Source organism: Panulirus ornatus, chromosome 67, assembly GCF_036320965.1.
Source record: "Panulirus ornatus isolate Po-2019 chromosome 67, ASM3632096v1, whole genome shotgun sequence".
Classification (NCBI taxonomy): domain Eukaryota; kingdom Metazoa; phylum Arthropoda; class Malacostraca; order Decapoda; family Palinuridae; genus Panulirus; species Panulirus ornatus.
The window spans coordinates 4,850,420-4,869,994 of record NC_092290.1 but is presented as its reverse complement, the minus strand read 5'-3'; the positions used below and the strand labels follow the sequence as shown (position 1 = coordinate 4,869,994).

At 40.3% G+C, this 19,575-nt stretch overlaps 2 protein-coding genes across 4 annotated transcripts in view; one reads left to right on the top strand and one right to left on the bottom strand.

The window, feature by feature from the left end:
* LOC139747088 (uncharacterized) overlaps nucleotides 1-8,802 on the top strand; it is a 23,127-nt gene extending 14,325 nt beyond the window's left edge. Inside the window, exons 3-9 of one of the 2 annotated variants that reach the window (XM_071658899.1) lie at nucleotides 313-438; nucleotides 1,237-1,353; nucleotides 1,605-1,791; nucleotides 2,447-2,597; nucleotides 3,293-3,420; nucleotides 3,765-3,923; nucleotides 5,870-8,802. In XM_071658899.1, the coding sequence (XP_071515000.1) occupies nucleotides 313-438; nucleotides 1,237-1,353; nucleotides 1,605-1,791; nucleotides 2,447-2,597; nucleotides 3,293-3,420; nucleotides 3,765-3,923; nucleotides 5,870-6,301 (1,300 nt within the window). In that variant the 3' untranslated portion in view covers nucleotides 6,302-8,802. The remainder of the gene's footprint in view (nucleotides 1-312; nucleotides 439-1,236; nucleotides 1,354-1,604; nucleotides 1,792-2,446; nucleotides 2,598-3,292; nucleotides 3,421-3,764; nucleotides 3,924-5,869) is intronic. The other variant, XM_071658900.1, reaches the window with a different exon arrangement.
* On the bottom strand, nucleotides 8,701-19,575 carry LOC139747090 (uncharacterized). 2 transcript variants are annotated; one of them, XM_071658901.1, is made up of 5 exons: nucleotides 19,428-19,575; nucleotides 17,506-17,719; nucleotides 15,246-15,422; nucleotides 13,742-14,008; nucleotides 8,701-9,018 (listed from the first exon to the last, which is right to left on the bottom strand). In XM_071658901.1, exons 2-5 carry the CDS (start codon nucleotides 17,700-17,702, stop codon nucleotides 8,946-8,948), a joined length of 714 nt encoding a protein of 237 aa, XP_071515002.1. In that variant the 5' UTR covers nucleotides 17,703-17,719; nucleotides 19,428-19,575; the 3' UTR covers nucleotides 8,701-8,945. The 2 variants fall into 2 exon arrangements, with proteins under 2 accessions (XP_071515002.1, XP_071515004.1); XM_071658903.1 differs by having other exon boundaries at nucleotides 13,742-13,999.

Here is a 19,575-nt window from a genome sequence, read left to right as displayed (position 1 = left end):
CTAAAATCGTGGGATAACGCCAGGAAAGACTTACCTTCGTGGTACCTTAGAGATGATCGTTAACTTTTCCAATAACTTGAAGATAAACTAAAATCTAGCAGCGGTAGTTCACAAAATATCAATCAAAACTAGGAAAGGATTATTTGGGGAAGTTAAGGGCATTCGGGAGACTGTAAAAATACTAAAGCTATCAAAGAATCAATTTGATAAGCTAATAATATCGGGAAGTTCTCTCAGTACGTAGAGGAGGAGGCGGGTATAAGATGCGTCCTGCGGGATGATCCAATGACGGTCGACTGCTTCGAATTTCAGGCGGGGTGGGATCTGGTCGCGCCGGTGGCGGAGCGCCCTATGGTGCGGAGTGTGTCTTCTGTGCCTGGTTACCTTCGCCATCAAGGACGCCCTAAACTACCTCCTCCCTGACCATGAAGCCCATAGGTAGTTGTCAGTGTCTAATTACCTATTTGTGGCTGACTTATTTGCAATTACCCATTTGTACTGTAAGGGGAAGGAGTTTTTACACTCGTTTGTCCCCAGCTCTTATATTCTCTTCTATCATATTTCTTAAACTTATGTATGCTTTGTGTGTGTGTGTGTTTGTAGACTGATATATGCACACGTATGATGAACTTGGACTGCTACGTAGCTTGGAGTAACGTAATGCTGGTTAAAAACTTATACATATTGCTGAGTATGGTCTATTATATAGTTGTATATAATGTAGGCGACTATACAGCTTTAAGCTCTCTAATCATATACGCATAGGTGATGAGCTATGTTAACTAAAGAGCTGCGCACCTATTATAAACATGCTGATGTTTACATTACAAATCTATACAAACTGACTTAAGTTGTACAACTATGTTTTTATATACACTAATGTAAATTTGAATGTGATATAAAGTATTATACAGTTGTAAAATAAACTAAGGTGCCGATAAGTCTGGTCACTGATGTAACCTGTCCAGTGTGTATCATTTGAATATACGAGGCCCTCAGTCCAGCTTTTCAATTTGCCCAATCGCCATTATGAATGTATACGTCAAACACAAATGTTTGTCGAGTGATGTTATGTTTTGCCCAAACCGTAAGATGAGCTGGTAAATAGTCTTCAGGTTAACAAACGATATGGGCTGTTTTAATTGGCCGTTTAGCTGAAAATATACCATAAGCAGTTCATGGCTGTGGCGTGCATATAGCAAAGGAAAAGTAATCCAATATCCTTCCATTTGGCAGAAATCATCGGTGTCCACCACCTCCCGTGGAGCTTGACGGCTGCGCATCATGGCGACCTATTCTTGTTTCTCACCCCACCTGCGCCTGCACCCGGAGGCTCCTCGTACTGCACGACACGTATGTACGCTCCTCAGATGTGCACCAGGTGTACATACCTTACACCTGCACTGAAATGCGGGAGACATAAGCTGCCTATGTTTACATACATGGCTCCTCAGTAACTTCTCAGCAATGACTGCTCCTCCTACAATTATTCCAAACACTCTTGTAGCCTTTATAATAGCTGACTAACCTGCTGCAGGTGTTTTGATAGCCAGTTAACGTCACTTGCAGGTGTTTCAGACCCTCTCCATCCCTTCCCACTGCAGGTGCGCAGACTTCGTGGCGCTTGACACAGAAGGACATGTGTCCTTCATGCAGGAATACTTCGGCAACTCCACGTGCTCAGACCAGGCAACGCTCAGGGGGCCTCGGCAACATGTCATATCCGTCTCCAGCGACGATATGAACTCGGCGGAACTCGCCGCTCTCAACGCCACCATCACGCAAGTCAGTGTAAGTACCATCAAAACAAGTCAGGGGTAATTTCTTCTTGACGGGGAAAAGGAATAGTGTTGCTTATATTTTCTTTTAATAATTGACATCATATATATGGTATGATGGGTCGTATCTTCGAGTTTAGCGGATTAATTATAAACATCATTTAAAATTCTCTGAATAAATGGTATCTAAGTTAATTGCTGTAAAACACGAAGTATGCATTTCATTGCTGTCAGGAGAACACGTCCTTTAATGCATTAGATTTATAATGAATGTTTTAAATAAGTTATAAAACGTCAGGTATAACTTAAAGGGAAACAAATTCTAGAGGACTGAGATTCAGTTTTTCTGCTACAGGAGTCGGGTGTATGTTTCAGTGTTTTACAGCGTAAAGGTAAACATAAAAGCGTTATACAAAATCTTTAGGTCCATGGGAGGTTATACTGCACAGGTAGCTTCATTAGAATAAGTGTAATGGCACAATTTTGAGATACTAAATAAAGACTCATTTACAGACAATTCCTTTTTACTGTAAAGTTAACGGCACACTTATTCATGCGAGAACTATTGATGTGCAGTTCCTCTTTTGACATGATTAATACAAGCTGATAATAAAAGCTCTTCATATCGTAACTAATAACGCATTGCAGCACAATGTCTTTCCCTGCAGGAGGTGTACAAAGGCTGGGTGTTGAGACTGTACACGCGAGTGACGCCACAGAATAGTGCGGGCCTGTGCTCCCTGGCCTGCGCCAATCATAACCTCGATCTCTGTGACGTCCGGAACCTGTCGCAGCCAATTAGCTTGTCGGATGAAGCAGGTAATATATTGATATATAATGCATGGTGGAGGCTTCACACTTTACAACCGTAGTTATGATGTAAACGTTCATTGACCATGAATGTATCATTATGGATAGAGCAAATGTGTATTGTTTGCTAAAATGGTTGATAAAGCGAAAAGTCAGAGGCACAGAACTCGTATCATATGTGAAAAGTACAGAATAAGGAAATTAGGTTGTTGGCAAAGCATTAAGTGGTGCTAGGATGATGCGTGGATCAGTGCAGCCTTACATGTGGCTGCTGAGTCCATTGTTAGCCGTTTTGTAAGTGGAGCAAATGTCGTGGATGTGGATTTGCACACCTGGGGCTCTGGTGCATGGTTGGTTACTTCTATAGGTGGTTGTCACACACATTTTTACAGGTCAAACTCGATCTATAAGACCGTAGAGTTTTGTATGCACCATCCTTTCACTGTAATTGGTGGGGATATCTGAATTTTATGTTTAATGATAGATAGATAGATAGATATTAAGCCTATGAGTTACAATTAACTTTCATACATCATCATTAGTATTGTTTATTTATTTTTTTTTTTTTTTTACATATAGGAAGCCACAAACCTATTTATTTCCGGATTTATATCAATGCTTGTTTGGGGTACCACAGTCCTTGAAATTTAGGGAAACTTCTAACTCCTTATTCTTGAATACTTACGTCAAGTGTGTGTGTTCAGGGCGGCTCGGGTGGCGGTGGGCGGTGCTGGGTGACCCGTTAGTGTCGGCGTGGGCGGTGAGGCGGATGGACAGGACTATATTGTCCCGCGAGGCTCACGCCGTTACGCAGTTCATCAACTCTGATAAGGTAAGCTGCAAACACATCATCATGGAGTCGCCTGACTTAGCTATCAACCGTAAGCACGACAGTAAAAGAAATGTTTACGTCAAATAGGAAATTCTTATCGGAAAAGTCAATTAACGGTACTTTTCCAGGAGTGTTTTAGTCAACCATCTACGTCTTATAATATATTTAATGCTAGAATTCGCTGGATTATTGAAATAACCCCTTAACCAGGACGAGACGACCCTTGAACACAACGGAACAACCTTTGAGCACAGTAACTTCGGCTCATAGGTCGTCCCGTCGTGCGTAAAACTTACATACAGACAGTAAATTTAACTCCCGCTCCCTTTTCCCCCACTTCCTAGTGTTGGCACATGATGAAGGACCACGCCTCCCACGCCCACGACCCTCGCGGCTCAGGCCTGCTCGGCGGGAAGACCTCCTGGGGCGTCACCCAGCTTCAGCACATCAGTCAACATCTTCTGCAGATCAAGAACGCTGAAGAAGAGGAACGTATCGTGAAGGTGAGTAGCCTCAGAGCTGTGATCAGGTTTGGTTCTGCCAATGGAATGTCTTTTACATATTCAACGAAGTTACAGTGGCCGTAGTTTAAGGACCGGTGGAAAATTCTCAAAATCTAGTTTACCATCCATTTAAGAATCAAGTTTCCTTTTACAATAACGGTATCTATATTATACGAATAGTTCCGAAAATGGTTAAACAATAAAATGAATACATACTTCAATTTATGGATTTGTATGTAGCATTTATGGATCTGGAGAAGGCATATGATAGAGTTGATAGAGATGCTCTGTGGAAGGTATTAAGAATATATGGTGTGGGAGGCAAGTTGTTAGAAGCAGTGAAAAGTTTTTATCGAGGATGTAAGGCATGTGTACGTGTAGGAAGAGAGGAAAGTGATTGGTTCTCAGTGAATGTAGGTTTGCGGCAGGGGTGTGTGATGTCTCCATGGTTGTTTAATTTGTTTATGGATGGGGTTGTAAAGGAGGTAAATGCAAGAGTCCTGGAAAGAGGGGCAAGTATGAAGTCTGTTGGGGATGAGAGAGCTTGGGAAGTGAGTCAATTGTTGTTCGCTGATGATACAGCGCTGGTGGCTGATTCATGTGAGAAACTGCAGAAGCTGGTGACTGAGTTTGGTAAAGTGTGTGGAAGAAGAAAGTTGAGAGTAAATGTGAATAAGAGCAAGGTTATTAGGTACAGTAGGGGTGAGGGTCAAGTCAATTGGGAGGTGAGTTTGAATGGAGAAAAACTGGAGGAAGTGAAGTGTTTTAGATATCTGGGAGTGGATCTGTCAGCGGATGGAACCATGGAAGCGGAAGTGGATCATAGGGTGGGGGAGGGGGCGAAAATTTTGGGAGCCTTGAAAAATGTGTGGAAGTCGAGAACATTATCTCGGAAATCAAAAATGGGTATGTTTGAGGGAATAGTGGTTCCAACAATGCTGTATGGTTGCGAGGCGTGGGCTATGGATAGAGATGTGCGCAGGAGGATGGATGTGCTGGAAATGAGATGTTTGAGGACAATGTGTGGTGTGAGGTGGTTTGATCGAGTAAGTAACGTAAGGGTAAGAGAGATGTGTGGAAATAAAAAGAGCGTGGTCGAGAGAGCAGAAGAGGGTGTTTTGAAATGGTTTGGGCACATGGAGAGAATGAGTGAGGAGAGATTGACCAAGAGGATATATGTGTCGGAGGTGGAGGGAACGAGGAGAAGAGGGAGACCAAATTGGAGGTGGAAAGATGGAGTGAAAAAGATTTTGTGTGATCGGGGCCTGAACATGCAGGAGGGTGAAAGGAGGGCAAGAAATAGAGTGAATTGGAGTCATGTGGTATACAGGGGTTGACGTGCTGTCAGTGGATTGAAGCAAGGCATGTGAAGCGTCTGGGGTAAACCATGGAAAGCTGTGTAGGTATGTATATTTGCGTGTCTGGACGTGTGTATGTACATGTGTATGGGGGGGGGGGGGGTTGGGCCATTTCTTTCGTCTGTTTCCTTGCGCTACCTCGCAAACGCGGGAGACAGCGACAAAGTATAAAAAAAAAAAAAAAAAAAAAAAACTTCAATTTACATTAAGTGACCGATGAGGCCTTCAATACTTACAAGAACGTGCCGTGAAAGGAATTTTGTGGTTGTTTATAAATACGTCAAAATTTTATAATGGATGTCGTTACTCCACGAATGTCTTCGGCAAGGCTGTGTCATCGTTAATGGATGAATAATTGTCTCGTTGAGAAACTTTCAACTCCAAAGGAGCATATCATCTTTCCTGATTTAAGTTGAAGGGCACCAATACAAAGAGTCCTTTAGTAATTCAATATATCAATTTCTTTAAAAGTATACAATGCAGTTTTCCACTGGGTATTACATATATGTACTATCTGCAGAAGTAGTGCAAAACAGCCATACGACTACGTTGGGAATATTCTCAAGTTAACGACCTGTGTACCTGCAGGAGCAACTGCTGCCGCTGATGGGCGATGACGCCATGATCCACGACAGTGTCTCCTGTAGTCAGAGTTCCGGCGTCGTCCCATTCCCTAGTAGGCGTCGCCCAGGCCAGTGGGTCGGCATGCCCGCCCCGAAACCCTCGCAGCAACTGTACCAGAAGCTCTCCCAGCCATATATGGCACGAAAACCTACAAATGGAACCTCTAAACGCCCCTCACAGCGAGAAACTCCTGCAGGCCATTTCGCTCCGGGAGAGAAAACTGAATTTATCAGAGCGGGCGTCAAACATAACGCCAGCCAGAGACCGCGCACAGGGTCGCCTGGCCTACGTCAGGAGCTGCCTCGGAAGGAGGCTGAGATCAACAGGCAGAACGGGATCCCCACGTGTCCTTCTTCCTGCCGGCCACTCCTGCACCCAGACTGGGAATATTGCTGAAGGATTTAGTCATCTACCCATCGTGTTACCTGCTAGTTGCAACAGCCGTCCGGCCCTGCCCTTCACCTTGACAGCTTTGCTTCTCAACTGACACTCAAAACACTTTCAACCATAATGATACAGAACTATTTCAGGGTAAAACCTGTTTAGCTTAAACTTTGCACTCATCACTCATAAACTTGCTTTTTGATTATTGGTTTTCAGGTATTCTACCATGTGCCTTTGAAAGTAATTCCTACGATTTTGAAGTCTTACAAGAATTTTAACAAAACTAGAATTAATAATTGATGAGGCACAAGTCTAAACCAAATTTTTATGAAGGTATCGGTACAAATAATACGTTTAGGTAAGGAATCGCCATCATTAGGCCGGATGAGTATGGCATAACCTAATGCAGAGGTGGAATTAAAAGCTTTCGGATATAAGAAACTTGGAATATAGAAATAGCAGTACAAATTAGGGATGAGAAGTCAAATGTCAGGAGAGATGAGGAACAACTGAACTTGACATCACAGGTGAGAGGAAGTCAGATGTAATTGTTAAGTGAAGCAGCGAAATGGTCGTCAGTAGAGAGTACAAATCGGTTATCATTAGATGACCAAAGTGTGAAGCACAGGCGTATGGAGATGCAGCAGGAAGTCTGTCAAATGCAAATAAGGCAGTTGGATAGGGCATATCAAGGAAAATCTGATGTTGAAGCAAAAGCTCTGGGAACTTATGACCTGTACTAGTTAACTTCAAATACTTAATATTTTAGTTTCTCAAACTTTACCACTTTTAGTAACACCCAGACCTATCCATGGCAACTTCCCTTTATTCAGTTAACTTACTAAGTCTTAATTCCGCATTAGTAAATAGAATTCCAGTAACTTTTAGGAAAGTTGAATTACGAAGGATGGAGAAAGCCTCTATCATGTTTGTAACATTAAGACAGTGCACTGAAACTATTGTTTGTAACAACCCAGAATTAAGTCATCAGCTGACCCTGCCAATATATTTCTATGAAATGGTCATGATAAAAAATAACTACGAAAATGCTACCACTACTTAGGATCTTCCCAAAGGTAACAAAATAGATCAGGAAAAATGAATATAATTTCAATTAACCAAATCCCTTTCTTGTACATGGATGCTGGTAATTACACAAATCCCTGAAACTCATCACGTCCGAGAGCAGTTATCCGATTTATCCCATTTCAAACCATTGTCATCATCACTTGGGGATTAGTGTGAATCTGAAATAATCTTTAAGGTCAAAGGGACACTTGTATACATAATAGTATTTTGCAATCTGTCGAAGATTGACTTCATATGGTCTTCAAAGTGGAAAAGTAAATGGAAATTGTCAAAAGCGAATTCTGAGCAACCATGAAGTTTCTGAGCAAGGTCGTACTTCCTCCGATCTCATATTATCCAGTACCGACTTAAAAACTATTAATTGCCTTAATATATATATGTTGGAATGGTGGCCCAAGTAATGGAATATAGATTTTTAATAACGACTTTATGGACAACTTTGTCCCTTACAATTCCAGTGTTTGTAAAAGTCTTTATCAACTATAATAAATATACTGTTGTAATGAATTCGTTTAAATATACCTGAAGAATGAAATAAATTGCAATCCTCTGACTTGGGTAGCTCTTGTCTGCCTCATCCACGCATGGACTGCTTGCATTCTAAACATACATTTTCTCAACGTGACAACACTTGCCATTTCATTTCATTTCCTTGCATTGAGCGTTTACCTGACTTTTGGCAAAATGTGGAGAACAGAGGGTAGAAAGTATAAGGCAGGTGCATCTGGTAGAATTAGTGGGCTGGAAAATTTGGTAGGCACATTGAAGTATTAGTTATTAGCTTGCACAGGGGCCTCTGGAAACAAAAGCCGCATTTTTCGAGACCTTTAAGGTTAAGAAGTGCCACTAATTTACGTTAAGGGAACTTTAGTCAAGACCACCCCCTTGAGGAAATAGGCATCAGAGATATGGACAGATTGGATCACTGTGATCATGCCATTCAATATTGCGCTGGCAACTCAATGTTTTCCCAAAGAGTCGAAAATCAGCCATATAATTCATACACATCTCAAACCAACCTTCCTTCGCAACATCTTTAACCAACCCATCCTAAATTATACTTATTACCCAATAGTCTGGCCTAATACCATGCTTTAACGTCATTTTCTCGGAACACATTCTGACCTTATTACTTTCAATTATATGCGAAAATACATGGCAATTATGGTCAACTTTACCACACTACTCAAATATACTACATGCTGTGAAATCATTCCATGAAAAGCTGCCCGTACAGCTCCCAGTGCACACATTGGCATCAAAGTGCTACAGCATCTTTAATGACATCTTTCATCCTTGGTTAACTGGTCAAAACAATGAGATTTTCCTGTAAAGTTTTATTTAAATTGTAAACAGTACATCAAGATATTTTGTATTATGTTCGAATGCATCAGACACAACTGACCAAATAAAACATTCTCCAGTGAGGTATTTTATTCACATTTTAAGCAGTTAAAAGATGTTACCTTACAGAAGGCAAATAATTACTAATTATCAATCTAACATTCGAAGAAAGTACAAATATGGAAAAAAAAAGGGCCTACAATCAGTAAGGAAGCTGCATAGGTCACTCATCATTCAAATCTTCTGATTTTTTTGGGCTACCATTCTGGACCGGAGTTGGTGACCGACTTCTGTCTCTGGAAATAGAAGAAACCTTGCAGAATTATCAAATGCAAGAGCTTAAAGTTTTGATTACAAAGCCATTAAAATTCAACACTTCTTGTGTCTAATTTGGAGGTTGGCATGAAACATGTTTTTTACAGACATGGATGGTGGGCAGTTTTACTATTGGAAAAGCTTTGCCAATAAAAAAATGTTGTCACGAGAAGAAATGCACCAGATAACCGAGAATGAGAATTACTGATGAAAGTTAAAATAAATTTGTCAGAGATCACTTTTCTCCAACATTATAGACAAAATCCCATTTGCAGCTAAAACAATATATTTCATTATAGGTAGGGTTCTAAATGAACTATATATATTACTATACTATTTAGCAAGTTTAGGTACAGCCTATGCAAAGCTACTGGAAAAGGAGCCCCCCAAATCAACATGAGCTTATTTAAAATCTCCCACAATAATGATAGGAATCCTCTAAAATTTAGGCAAGTTAGTTAGAATCTACCAAAATCAAGCTCATTAATTCAAAATTTCTGCCAACTAGTCATACTCTTAATTACCTTTGGGATCAATGCTGGAAGCCTACAATCAAATCACAATTTCTTTCATTTCTACAAAAATATAATTAAATACTTAAGATGTGATTTAACTGAAAAAGACACCCAAGTGTGTACACGCCTTAATACTATGGATTGAAGAGAGATATCTATTTTTTTTTTTTTTTTTCTTTGTCGCTGTCTCCTGCGTTTGCGAGGTAGCACAAGGAAACAGACGAAAGAAATGGCCCAACCCACCCCCATACACATGTATATACATACGTCCACACACGCAAATATACATACCTACACAGCTTTCCATGGTTTACCCCAGACGCTTCACATGCCCTGATTCAATCCACTGACAGCACGTCAACCCCGGTATACCACATCGATCCAATTCACTCTATTCCTTGCCCTCCTTTCACCCTCCTGCATGTTCAGGCCCCGATCACACAAAAATTTTTTGCACTCCATCTTTCCACCTCCAATTTGGTCTCCCACTTCTCGTTCCCTCCACCTCCAACACATACATCCTCTTGGTCAATCTTTCCTCACTCATTCTCTCCATGTGCCCAAACCATTTCAAAACACCCTCTTCTGCTCTCTCAACCACGCTCTTTTTATTTCCACACATCTCTCTTACCCTTACGTTACTTACTCGATCAAACCACCTCACACCACACATTGTCCTCAAACATCTCATTTCCAGCACATCCATCCTCCTGCGCACAACTCTATCCATAGCCCACGCCTCGCAACCATACAACATTGTTGGAACCACTATTCCTTCAAACATACCCATTTTTGCTTTCCGAGATAATGTTCTCGACTTCCACACATTCTTCAAGGCTCCCAGGATTTTCGCCCCCCTCCCCCACCCTATGATCCACTTCCGCTTCCATGGTTCCATCTGCTGCCAGATCCACTCCCAGATATCTAAAACACTTTACTTCCTCCAGTTTTTCTCCATTCAAACTTACCTCCCAATTGACTTGACCCTCAACCCTACTGTACCTAATAACCTTGCTCTTATTCACATTTACTCTTAACTTTCTTTTCACACACTTTACCAAACTCACCTAAACATAACTATCAGACACTGATCATAATTTTCTTCACGTGCAACTGTCTATCTCTAACTCTGTTCCCTTTGCGAGCTCCCACAAGGGGTTCTGGTCACGGCTGTCAGACATCGTTCACAATTTCCTTCACATGCAACTGTGTCTATCTACATATCTGACCCCATTCCCTTCAGAAACTCCAACAACGGGGTGCCCACAATCCTATTAGACTATATTTTCGTTACATTTAAAGAGCTACCAAGACATCTTGATACATGTAGCACCATCTGATTTCCTCTAGCCCTAGTCACTTATCATCCATACACTAAGAATAACATACCTCTTTCTAATAGCCCTAGTCACTTATCATCATCCGTACACTAAGAATAACATACCTCTTTCTAAACAATCAAATATTACCTTCAATAACTTTACTGTTCCTGTACTTCCTAAACCCTTAAATCTTTATCCTGGCCACCTATACACAATTACTAAATCCACCATTGCTCCTTGTTCCTTCTTTCTCTTAGATCATGTGTACTTTTAACACAACTGTATTATTTCCAGAAAAGGCTTTCTTAAAACTTCAATCCATCATGTTCCTCTTTCTACAACCAATTCTTTTATCAAAATACCACCCTCTTGCCATCCCCACTGCCTTGATGGAAGTTCCCAGAAGGAATGAGCATCAGAAACAGACATGTACATATCAAGAGCATCTGCTATTAACGAACACAAACTAATTCTAACGTCCCACACACTGAGACACCCTCTATTACTGCTTTGTTTTTATGGCACAACAAAACATAACTACCTACCTTTTAATCAGCAACTCTGCTTTAACATCCACCTGATCAATGTCTCGGGTTTCATCTAACTTGAAGTTTTACACAAATTCCATACATTATTAACATAATCCTGGGCCCAGGGTAAGTAGAAAAATATGCTCAATACTTTCAACATATATCTGATCTAATAATAAAGCATCCCCTTCTGATAAAACCCCACCAGCATAAGATCACATATTTCCACACACACATCACCCATGAATACAACCTTCTGATCCAATCCAGAACAAAATTTTTATAAATCTCTGCAAAGTTTCAACTCATTCCCTACTAACACAAGGCACTATTGAAAATTTGAAACCCACCTCACCTGATATTCATAACGAATAACTTTAACTTACATATTTGCCATCATATTCATCACTGGCTTTCATTTCTGCTTACACGGAGAAGTTCAGGCACATGAATGTATGAACCCCCAACCCAAGTCCTGTAGGCTGGCAAGAGGCATCTTCGCTTCTCACCATTCCACACAGCATAAATTTAAACATTTTCTGTACGTTGAACAGTTAAAATTTACAGGCCCTAGGTACCACACCTCTTTCAGACCAGCAATGCACTTCCAACACACATCTCAGTCATTCTTCACTTTAAGTTACCAAGTAGTGAGCACAATACGCAAACTTTGCTGCCATGGCAAAATCTCATTTTAAACACTCCCCAAATGCCTAAACCATTTCAGCATATCCTAGACAACCCTCAATCTGACTGTAACCTCTACGATGCTTTCCCAGATAATTGTTCCTTAAATGATCAATTTATTTCAAAACATACATTACCCGCAGACATATTTTCACCACTCCAGGTCACCTTTCTTTGTATCCAAGGCCCAAGATACATGTATAAGACTAATACATCATACTGACTCACTTTTCCTTGACAGACAGTGACCTATCCTTTCACATGCTTCTTTGTCAATACAGGGCCTTAACCCCTACTTCCGTTAAGTAACTCGCTTCATTTCCCATAATCATTTGTATACACTGCCAAACATGTAAAGCACCACTTCCTCTTCAATAAAACAAACAAACCAATTTGTCTGTCTCCCCCTTCCATCACATTATGTTTCAACTACCTCCACTTACACCAGCTTCCAGACAATAGCTTCTGGAAATTTTCACTAGGGCCACCTATCACATCACACCACCAATGTTATTAGCAAACACCAACTGACACAATTCCCCCACATCATATAACACAACTAAACATCACACTTACCATCCTCCCGATCCTGAACATGAAGAGAATGAACCATTATAATGACAACACGCATCCTGGCACAGACCCACTGTGACAAGAAAATAACCTAATCCCTTAGCACTTGAAAGCATGCCTTAATCTTCCAGTAAAAAACTTGCAGCATTTAGTAACTTTCTTTCCACACCATTCAAGTATTTGCAACCCCTTCTAAGAGAATGTTAATATTTCCCAGATCCATACACATCACATATATCTTTCTCCAGAGGTCTCTCACATTCAAATTTAACATCTGGTCTAAACATCAAATACCACATCTGGAGCTACACTAGAGGCTCCTCCCCAATCATATACTCTATGCATGCCATCACTCTCCTATTACCCAAGTTTTTTTTTTAGTTTGATCTTCCAAATTTGTGCATACTACCCTTAAACACATGCACTACGCATGCAGTTTGCCAGTCCTGTGGCACCTTCCTTGAACCATACAAATGTTAAAAGGCCTTCCTGAGAAACTATTGCAATGCCATCTGCCTTTCATAACCTTCTCTTCCCATTAAAACATTTGCCTTAGCTTCTGCAAGCTAAACACACCTTGAATGCCTCAGTTACCTTATTAATTACAAATCCTTCAAAATATTCACTCCATCTCCACACATCTTTACCTATTAGAACTTCCCCATCTGCTCACTTCTCACATATTTCCATGTTATCCTTTTGCTTACCCTCTTCTTTTTAAGCTCCTGTACCTTTCACTTGACCACCAGCTAAATAAACTCTCATGCGAATTCCCTGCAGGTAAAATTCATACCCTCTTTTTCACACTAATTATTCAAGTCTCTTACTTAACCACCTGTATACTTTTCTCATACATTCATCACTAGATCCCACTTATTTCATCCAGTCATGTGAATCATCATAAACAGCCTTAAGCTACCGAAAAATCTGCCACCCACATCCATGGACATAGAAATTTCCAAAAAAATTTCACCATAGAAATGGGCCCCTCAGCCACAACCCTAATTCCAAAAGCAGACTATCACTTAAAAAGAAGTTTTTTGCTACCCTCTACAAATATAATCAACAGCAACTTACCCCTTGTCTTCTCTTGAGTGAGAGTTGTCTCTGTCGCGATCTCTGTCCCTCGATGGTGTTCTTGACCTGTCACGAGTACGGCTGCGACTGCGGCTACGGCTGCGGCTTCGATCCCTTGTGCGTGAGCGAGACCTTGATCTGTCCCTAGACCTGCTTCGGTCCCGAGAGCGTGAGCGATCCCTGGTCCTACTTCTTGAACGCGACCTTGAGCGCGTGTAAGATCTTCTACGACGGGGCGAGCGACTTCGACTTCGCGATCTTGAGTACCTGACCATGCAGGCACTACATTAGAGCTTGTACATAACAATGCCATTAAGGTGTGCAAATCTGATATAAGTTCCCAGGATGCCTGTGCTGGACTGCTAACATCCATACACTTACACTGATCATGTTACATTCTGCCATGCACAGATCTAAGGCCTGGATGTTGGAAACCGCTTCAACTCAACCAGGCGTGCTCATGAGTATAGGCATGATAAGCACTGCAAGATCACTTCGATCATCCCAGATTATTATGGCCAACCTAAAATTGGATGCCACAATTTTTTTTCTTTGGATATTATAAGTTCTCCGTCATGGCTATTACTTTCTTTTTCCACTGCAACTATATTGCTGCAACTTCTACTCTGGGATAAGTGAAATTTTGAATGTGACATCAGAAGACCATGGCAACACAGGTGACCATAAATCAGATTTGCACAGAAACACCTTGTAAGATCTTAATTACTTACATGAACTGCCTCTGCCTGAAAACGGTTGATGAATAAAATGTATGGGGACTAGATAACTGCATAAGTGAACACTACCTATAGTAAAATAACAACCATTAATCAAATTTTACACCAGTAAGCTTACTGTGCCTGTCAAGAGTCATGAATCTCGGAAGAAAGTTGTCTGAAGGTCTGACGTTCGATCACGTAGGTAGGGTCATGTAACTGCGATGTTTAACCAGCGTTGAACGCTCATGTAACTGCGATGTTCAAGTAGAGCACGAGAGAAGTCTACGCTGAATGACTGGCAGGCAGTAAGCTTTACAAATGAGGCCATGAAGTTCAAGTTGTGGCCAGGTCAAATTCAAGTCGTACTGCGACGATCAATCGACAGAGCGCCGATCTTTGACTACTCGAGGTTTGGGAATGGGGATCTCAGCCGTTTTGCCTACAAAATATGAGTGTTCTGTCAATACCAGTTCCACCAGGTGATAATCCCTTAGCTTTATTTGATAAGTTTAAGTAGACCACACAAGACAAGTCCACATGACAGGGCTAAGGCAGAGATTAAGCATCACAGAAAAAACTCACAAAGAAATATCTTTAATAAAAATAAAAATATGAAAGCAGCATCACTTTAGTCATGACCTACAGGAACCAGGTGAACTGATCTGATACTGGCCTCCAATGTGAAGTGCTTACTGACCAAAGCTCAGGATTTCAAGACTCGTGCAATAACCACCAAGTGCAGCAGAGTCACGCATACCCGCTCCCCCAAACGAACAATTACATACCTTGAGTATCGTCGGCTGTACCTATAGCAATCCCTGGCATAGTGGCCACGCTCCCCACATTCATAACATCGATCTTCTGGATGGAAAGGCCTGCCTCGGCGTGGGGGGGGACCACGGAATCTACTACGAGATTTACCAGTGGAAAGTTCTACACGGACACGACGGCCACATATTGTCCTGAAAGGAAAAAAAAGAAAAAATTCATAACTTTTGGAAAAATGCCTCTTAAAAAAGTCATTGGCTTCATCATATTTAAGTATCTACTGCCATTAGAAATTTGCCTATGTTCAACATTTAAAGAACACCCAAGTCTTTTGGAATCGTGTAGTTTTCAACACAGGTCAATAATGATACCAAATATCAATCTTAAGACTATTTTCAACTTTTCCTTTCCAAATTCTAAAGTTTACACAAACCATTCTTATCCAAACCCATATAAAGTGTTGATGCTAACAGTGTTTTTAAAAGCACTGCAAAATGGTCAAAAAGTATTCCTACAAATTTGTTTCATTTTGTATTCCTCCTTCAACCACTAAAGGCCTTTCTTACAATTTCAGTTCTTGTAATCTTTTGCCACTCTCTACAGGAAAATGATTTCTAATCATGGTTTAGAGGATAGAGTAAAAATATGCAACAGAATACCATATTCCTGAAACATTACTTGGTAAAGGAACTGAAGATCTTTCTATATAATTACAGGCAGCTAACTGCAAATAGTAACTATACTCCTGGGGTTACCCATCCTGATCATGTGCCTAAGGTTGGCAGTGAAACTGATTTTTTGAAGCGTGTACTTTTTGTCACTACATATACATATTGCCCACCAATGAAGCAAGCATAACTTGGTTTGCAACAATGACATTGACAGAAATCAGTTAACCCCACCTATAATAGTGTTGGTGTCTACCAGTGAAATTGGCACCTTCTAGCAAGCAGCAGCAATCATGTGATTATGCCAACATACCATATAAAACTGCCTCAGCAAAAGTTTGTTATGAGCTGGTAGTTCTTATGTATGACAAGGAGAGACTATGTTTAAGGAGAGAATGCCAGTAGTTCACAAGTGGGTGAAGCAGAAAGAAAAGATAGCCAACTGGGCCAGAAGAGTGCAACCTGACAACCACTCAAGTGCTGGCTCACTACACAGGCATCACTAACCCTACCTATGCCCAGGTGGATGGCACTTGTAATATACCTACATGGTTGTTGGCCAACCAATAAATCTAATTTTACATAATCTAATTTTACATAAACATGTACTGTTCATTGTGTAAAATCTTTTTTTTTTGAGGGAAAACCCAAATATTGTAGAAATTCTTTGGCTCAAGGACCAACCACCTATTTGATTTCTCCAATCTGTCAAGCTAAAATCATACTGCACTAGACTTCATACTTTAATTCATTAAGAGCAAGCTAATTTTCCTTTTACTTTTAAAAAATTTGTGTAACATTCTTTTAAAAACCTCACTTATTTCAACCCTAACTGTTTCACATCATAGAATAACTAAATTGATGTTTTGAAATATTTCATACCACACTTTACCCTGATGTTTTATACCAACATAGTATGTATCAACCTTGTGCAAGTCAATTGTTTCTACATAATGCAGGCCTCTCACCCTTCTGAACATTTATGCAATAACTCCTAATACACTTTTCATTCAATTTGCTCACTTGGATTCAGACATTAAATTTCTATCATTACATTCTCTGTCCAACCCTCTTCATCATGTCCTGGTCAACTCTCCCATCAAAATGACTCTCCACTCAAGTGATCAACCTTTCAATTCCCATATATATATATATATATATATATATATATATATATATATTTTTTTTTTTTTTTTTTTTTTTTTTACAAAATACGCGTTACTCTCACTGACACACTGTAATACCACCTTTGTGGCCTAAAGTTTTGGATGTATGTGCCTAAAGTTTTGGATGTATGTACTTCAGAATCCATGCAACATTTCTGGTTACAGAATAAGTTGGCTTGAAGGCCAATTTCAGGCTGCCATTTTATTTATGGTACAATGCTACGTATTGTAATTGTGGGAAAAAAAAAAAAAACTTTCAGACACGTCATTCTTAATCCACTTTAACCCTCATAATCAAACTAACTCCCAGCTGCATTTCTCCTGCACACTATACTATATATATCATAGGTTAGTGGCTCTGCAATATGTATTCTTTTATCTTACCCCTCCCCTATGCAAATGCTTTACTACTAGAGGTACACATGATTTAAATGTCACCTCACCTGCCGTCGAGTCCCCTAACAGCATCTTCAGCATCACGCACATCTTCAAATTCAACAAAAGCAAAACCAGGAGGGTTTCGTGCCACCCAGACATTCCTCAGTGGGCCATAGTATGAGAAAGCTTCCTCAAGCTCCTGTTTTGATGCTCCAGAGCCTAAGTCACCCACATACACCTTACAGTCCAGTGATGAAGGCATCCTGGCTGTTTTTTTCTCTGCGGATTTAAAAATACAATTAGCATATAATAAAAAAAATTATTTCACATGATAAAATTGGTAGCAAGCAATTTCATTGGAGAAAACTGAATTTCCATAATACAAAACCTTAAAAAGCCTATCAAATTACATCAATGCTCGTCAGTAAAAAAAAAAAAAAAAAAAAGTGGAGAGGGAGAAGTATGAGCGGCACAATTAGGAAGGTATTCTTCCAATAAATGAAACCTGAACTGTACAAACATGCAAATTCTACACCTATAGGGTTATGAAAAAAAAAAAGTTGCACAGCTCTAAGTGAACATAATGCTCCAAAATCATTATTTTGAATTCTAGAACTTTACTGTCAAGCCAAATAATATTAAAGTCTGATACAGACAACCACCTAGAATTTGAAGGCAAACTTATTCACCAGCTACATATCTAAACAAATGATTTCAAACAGCAACAGACCACTAACACGAGACTGATAGTGGAACAAACTTATGGACTGATGGCATAAATACTTATTTTCCTTTTTTACCAGTTAACTTGTGTAGCTAAGGATGTGGTAAATGTTTGGCCGGGCCTATCTACCAGCACAATAACCCACATGTTCAGACACTCAAGAACGGTACACATGATACACGGTAAAACTAGTTTCGGTCATTCACCTTTCTGAAGTTGAACATTATGTTATTTGATGTGTTTTGCTCCAATCTGATCATTTCAACTGCACAAATCCACCTTACCCCTCAATACTCAACGATAATAGGGAACCCCAATAGGAAACGGTTTAGGATGGGGGTAAATCAAGTAATAATTTGTGAAACATGAAGGTCTTCAGTCATGCAAGACATCACAAACCATCGGTTAAACCTTAACCAAACCAAACCTGAATAGGGTCAGGATACCCGAAACGGTAATAATGCCGATAATCAAAGCCAAGGTTATATCCAATACCTCTTCTAACTGTAGGACTCCTGTAGAGTCCCCTTGTCCGTTTCTCGTCTAAACTTAAATTTTCAGGTTATGTTTAGTGGTGTGTACTTTTCTCATAGTTATGTTTGTCTTTGGCTTTTCCAGAAACAATCTAGTATTACTTCAAAGGACTGTATTAATGGTGGTTAACTCTCTCTGGGAGGCTGTGTTTATTTGTATAAACGAAAATTTCCTAATATCTAATCTTTTGATCTTGCTTTGCCCTCGGGTGGTAGAGTCATCAAGGTGTACAAAACTGGACATTTTCATTATATTCCTCAAGTTAAACGCTAAATTCTATAGAATGTTATGCATAATAGGGCAACAACCTACATTCTGCCAAAGGGACACTTACAGGTTGGCCAATGCGTCAAGATAATCTACTCAACCCAAATACGTTTCGTAACCGATCTTAATACTTACCTGTGACTTTGTAGCCAGCATTAAAAACGATGCACGCTCATTAAGCATTTAGATTAAATCTAATACAACTAACTTTAGTATACATGTGATGCATATTCTAGAAGTGTAGCAAACTACGTAGACAATACCATGACGCAACGAACTTTTAATAATAGCACCCCGCTGGGCCTCCCGAGGGCCGGGACCAAGCCATCATGGCGGACCCGACCCAGTGGCCGCGAGGAGACGCACCTGCTTCAAACACTCGCATCCACCTTCAAATACATTACCTGGCGGCATACATATACTCATCATAACCACAAGGTATACAAATGTCTTATTACCTACCTCACTCCCCAGTGTCAGGGGTAAAGGCCGAGGTTTTCTGTGAAAATCAGGCAGTTGGCGGATACGTTTAAACTCGAGGAGACGCTCATGCAAACATGCGACGCCACCGCCGGTTTCATCAATATCCCCCCTCCCTCCCTCGACTAAT

Coding starts and splice junctions, on each gene's coding strand:
- LOC139747090 (XM_071658901.1), bottom strand. CDS start 17,702: ATGCCTTCATCACTGGACTGTAAGGTGTATGTGGGTGACTTAGGCTCT. Junction 15,423..17,505: donor GTTAGGGGACTCGACGGCAG/GTGAGGTGACAT, acceptor TTTTCCTTTCAG/GACAATATGTGGCCGTCGTG. Junction 9,019..13,741: donor CACTCAAGAGAAGACAAGGG/GTAAGTTGCTGT, acceptor TTCTATTTCCAG/AGACAGAAGTCGGTCACCAA.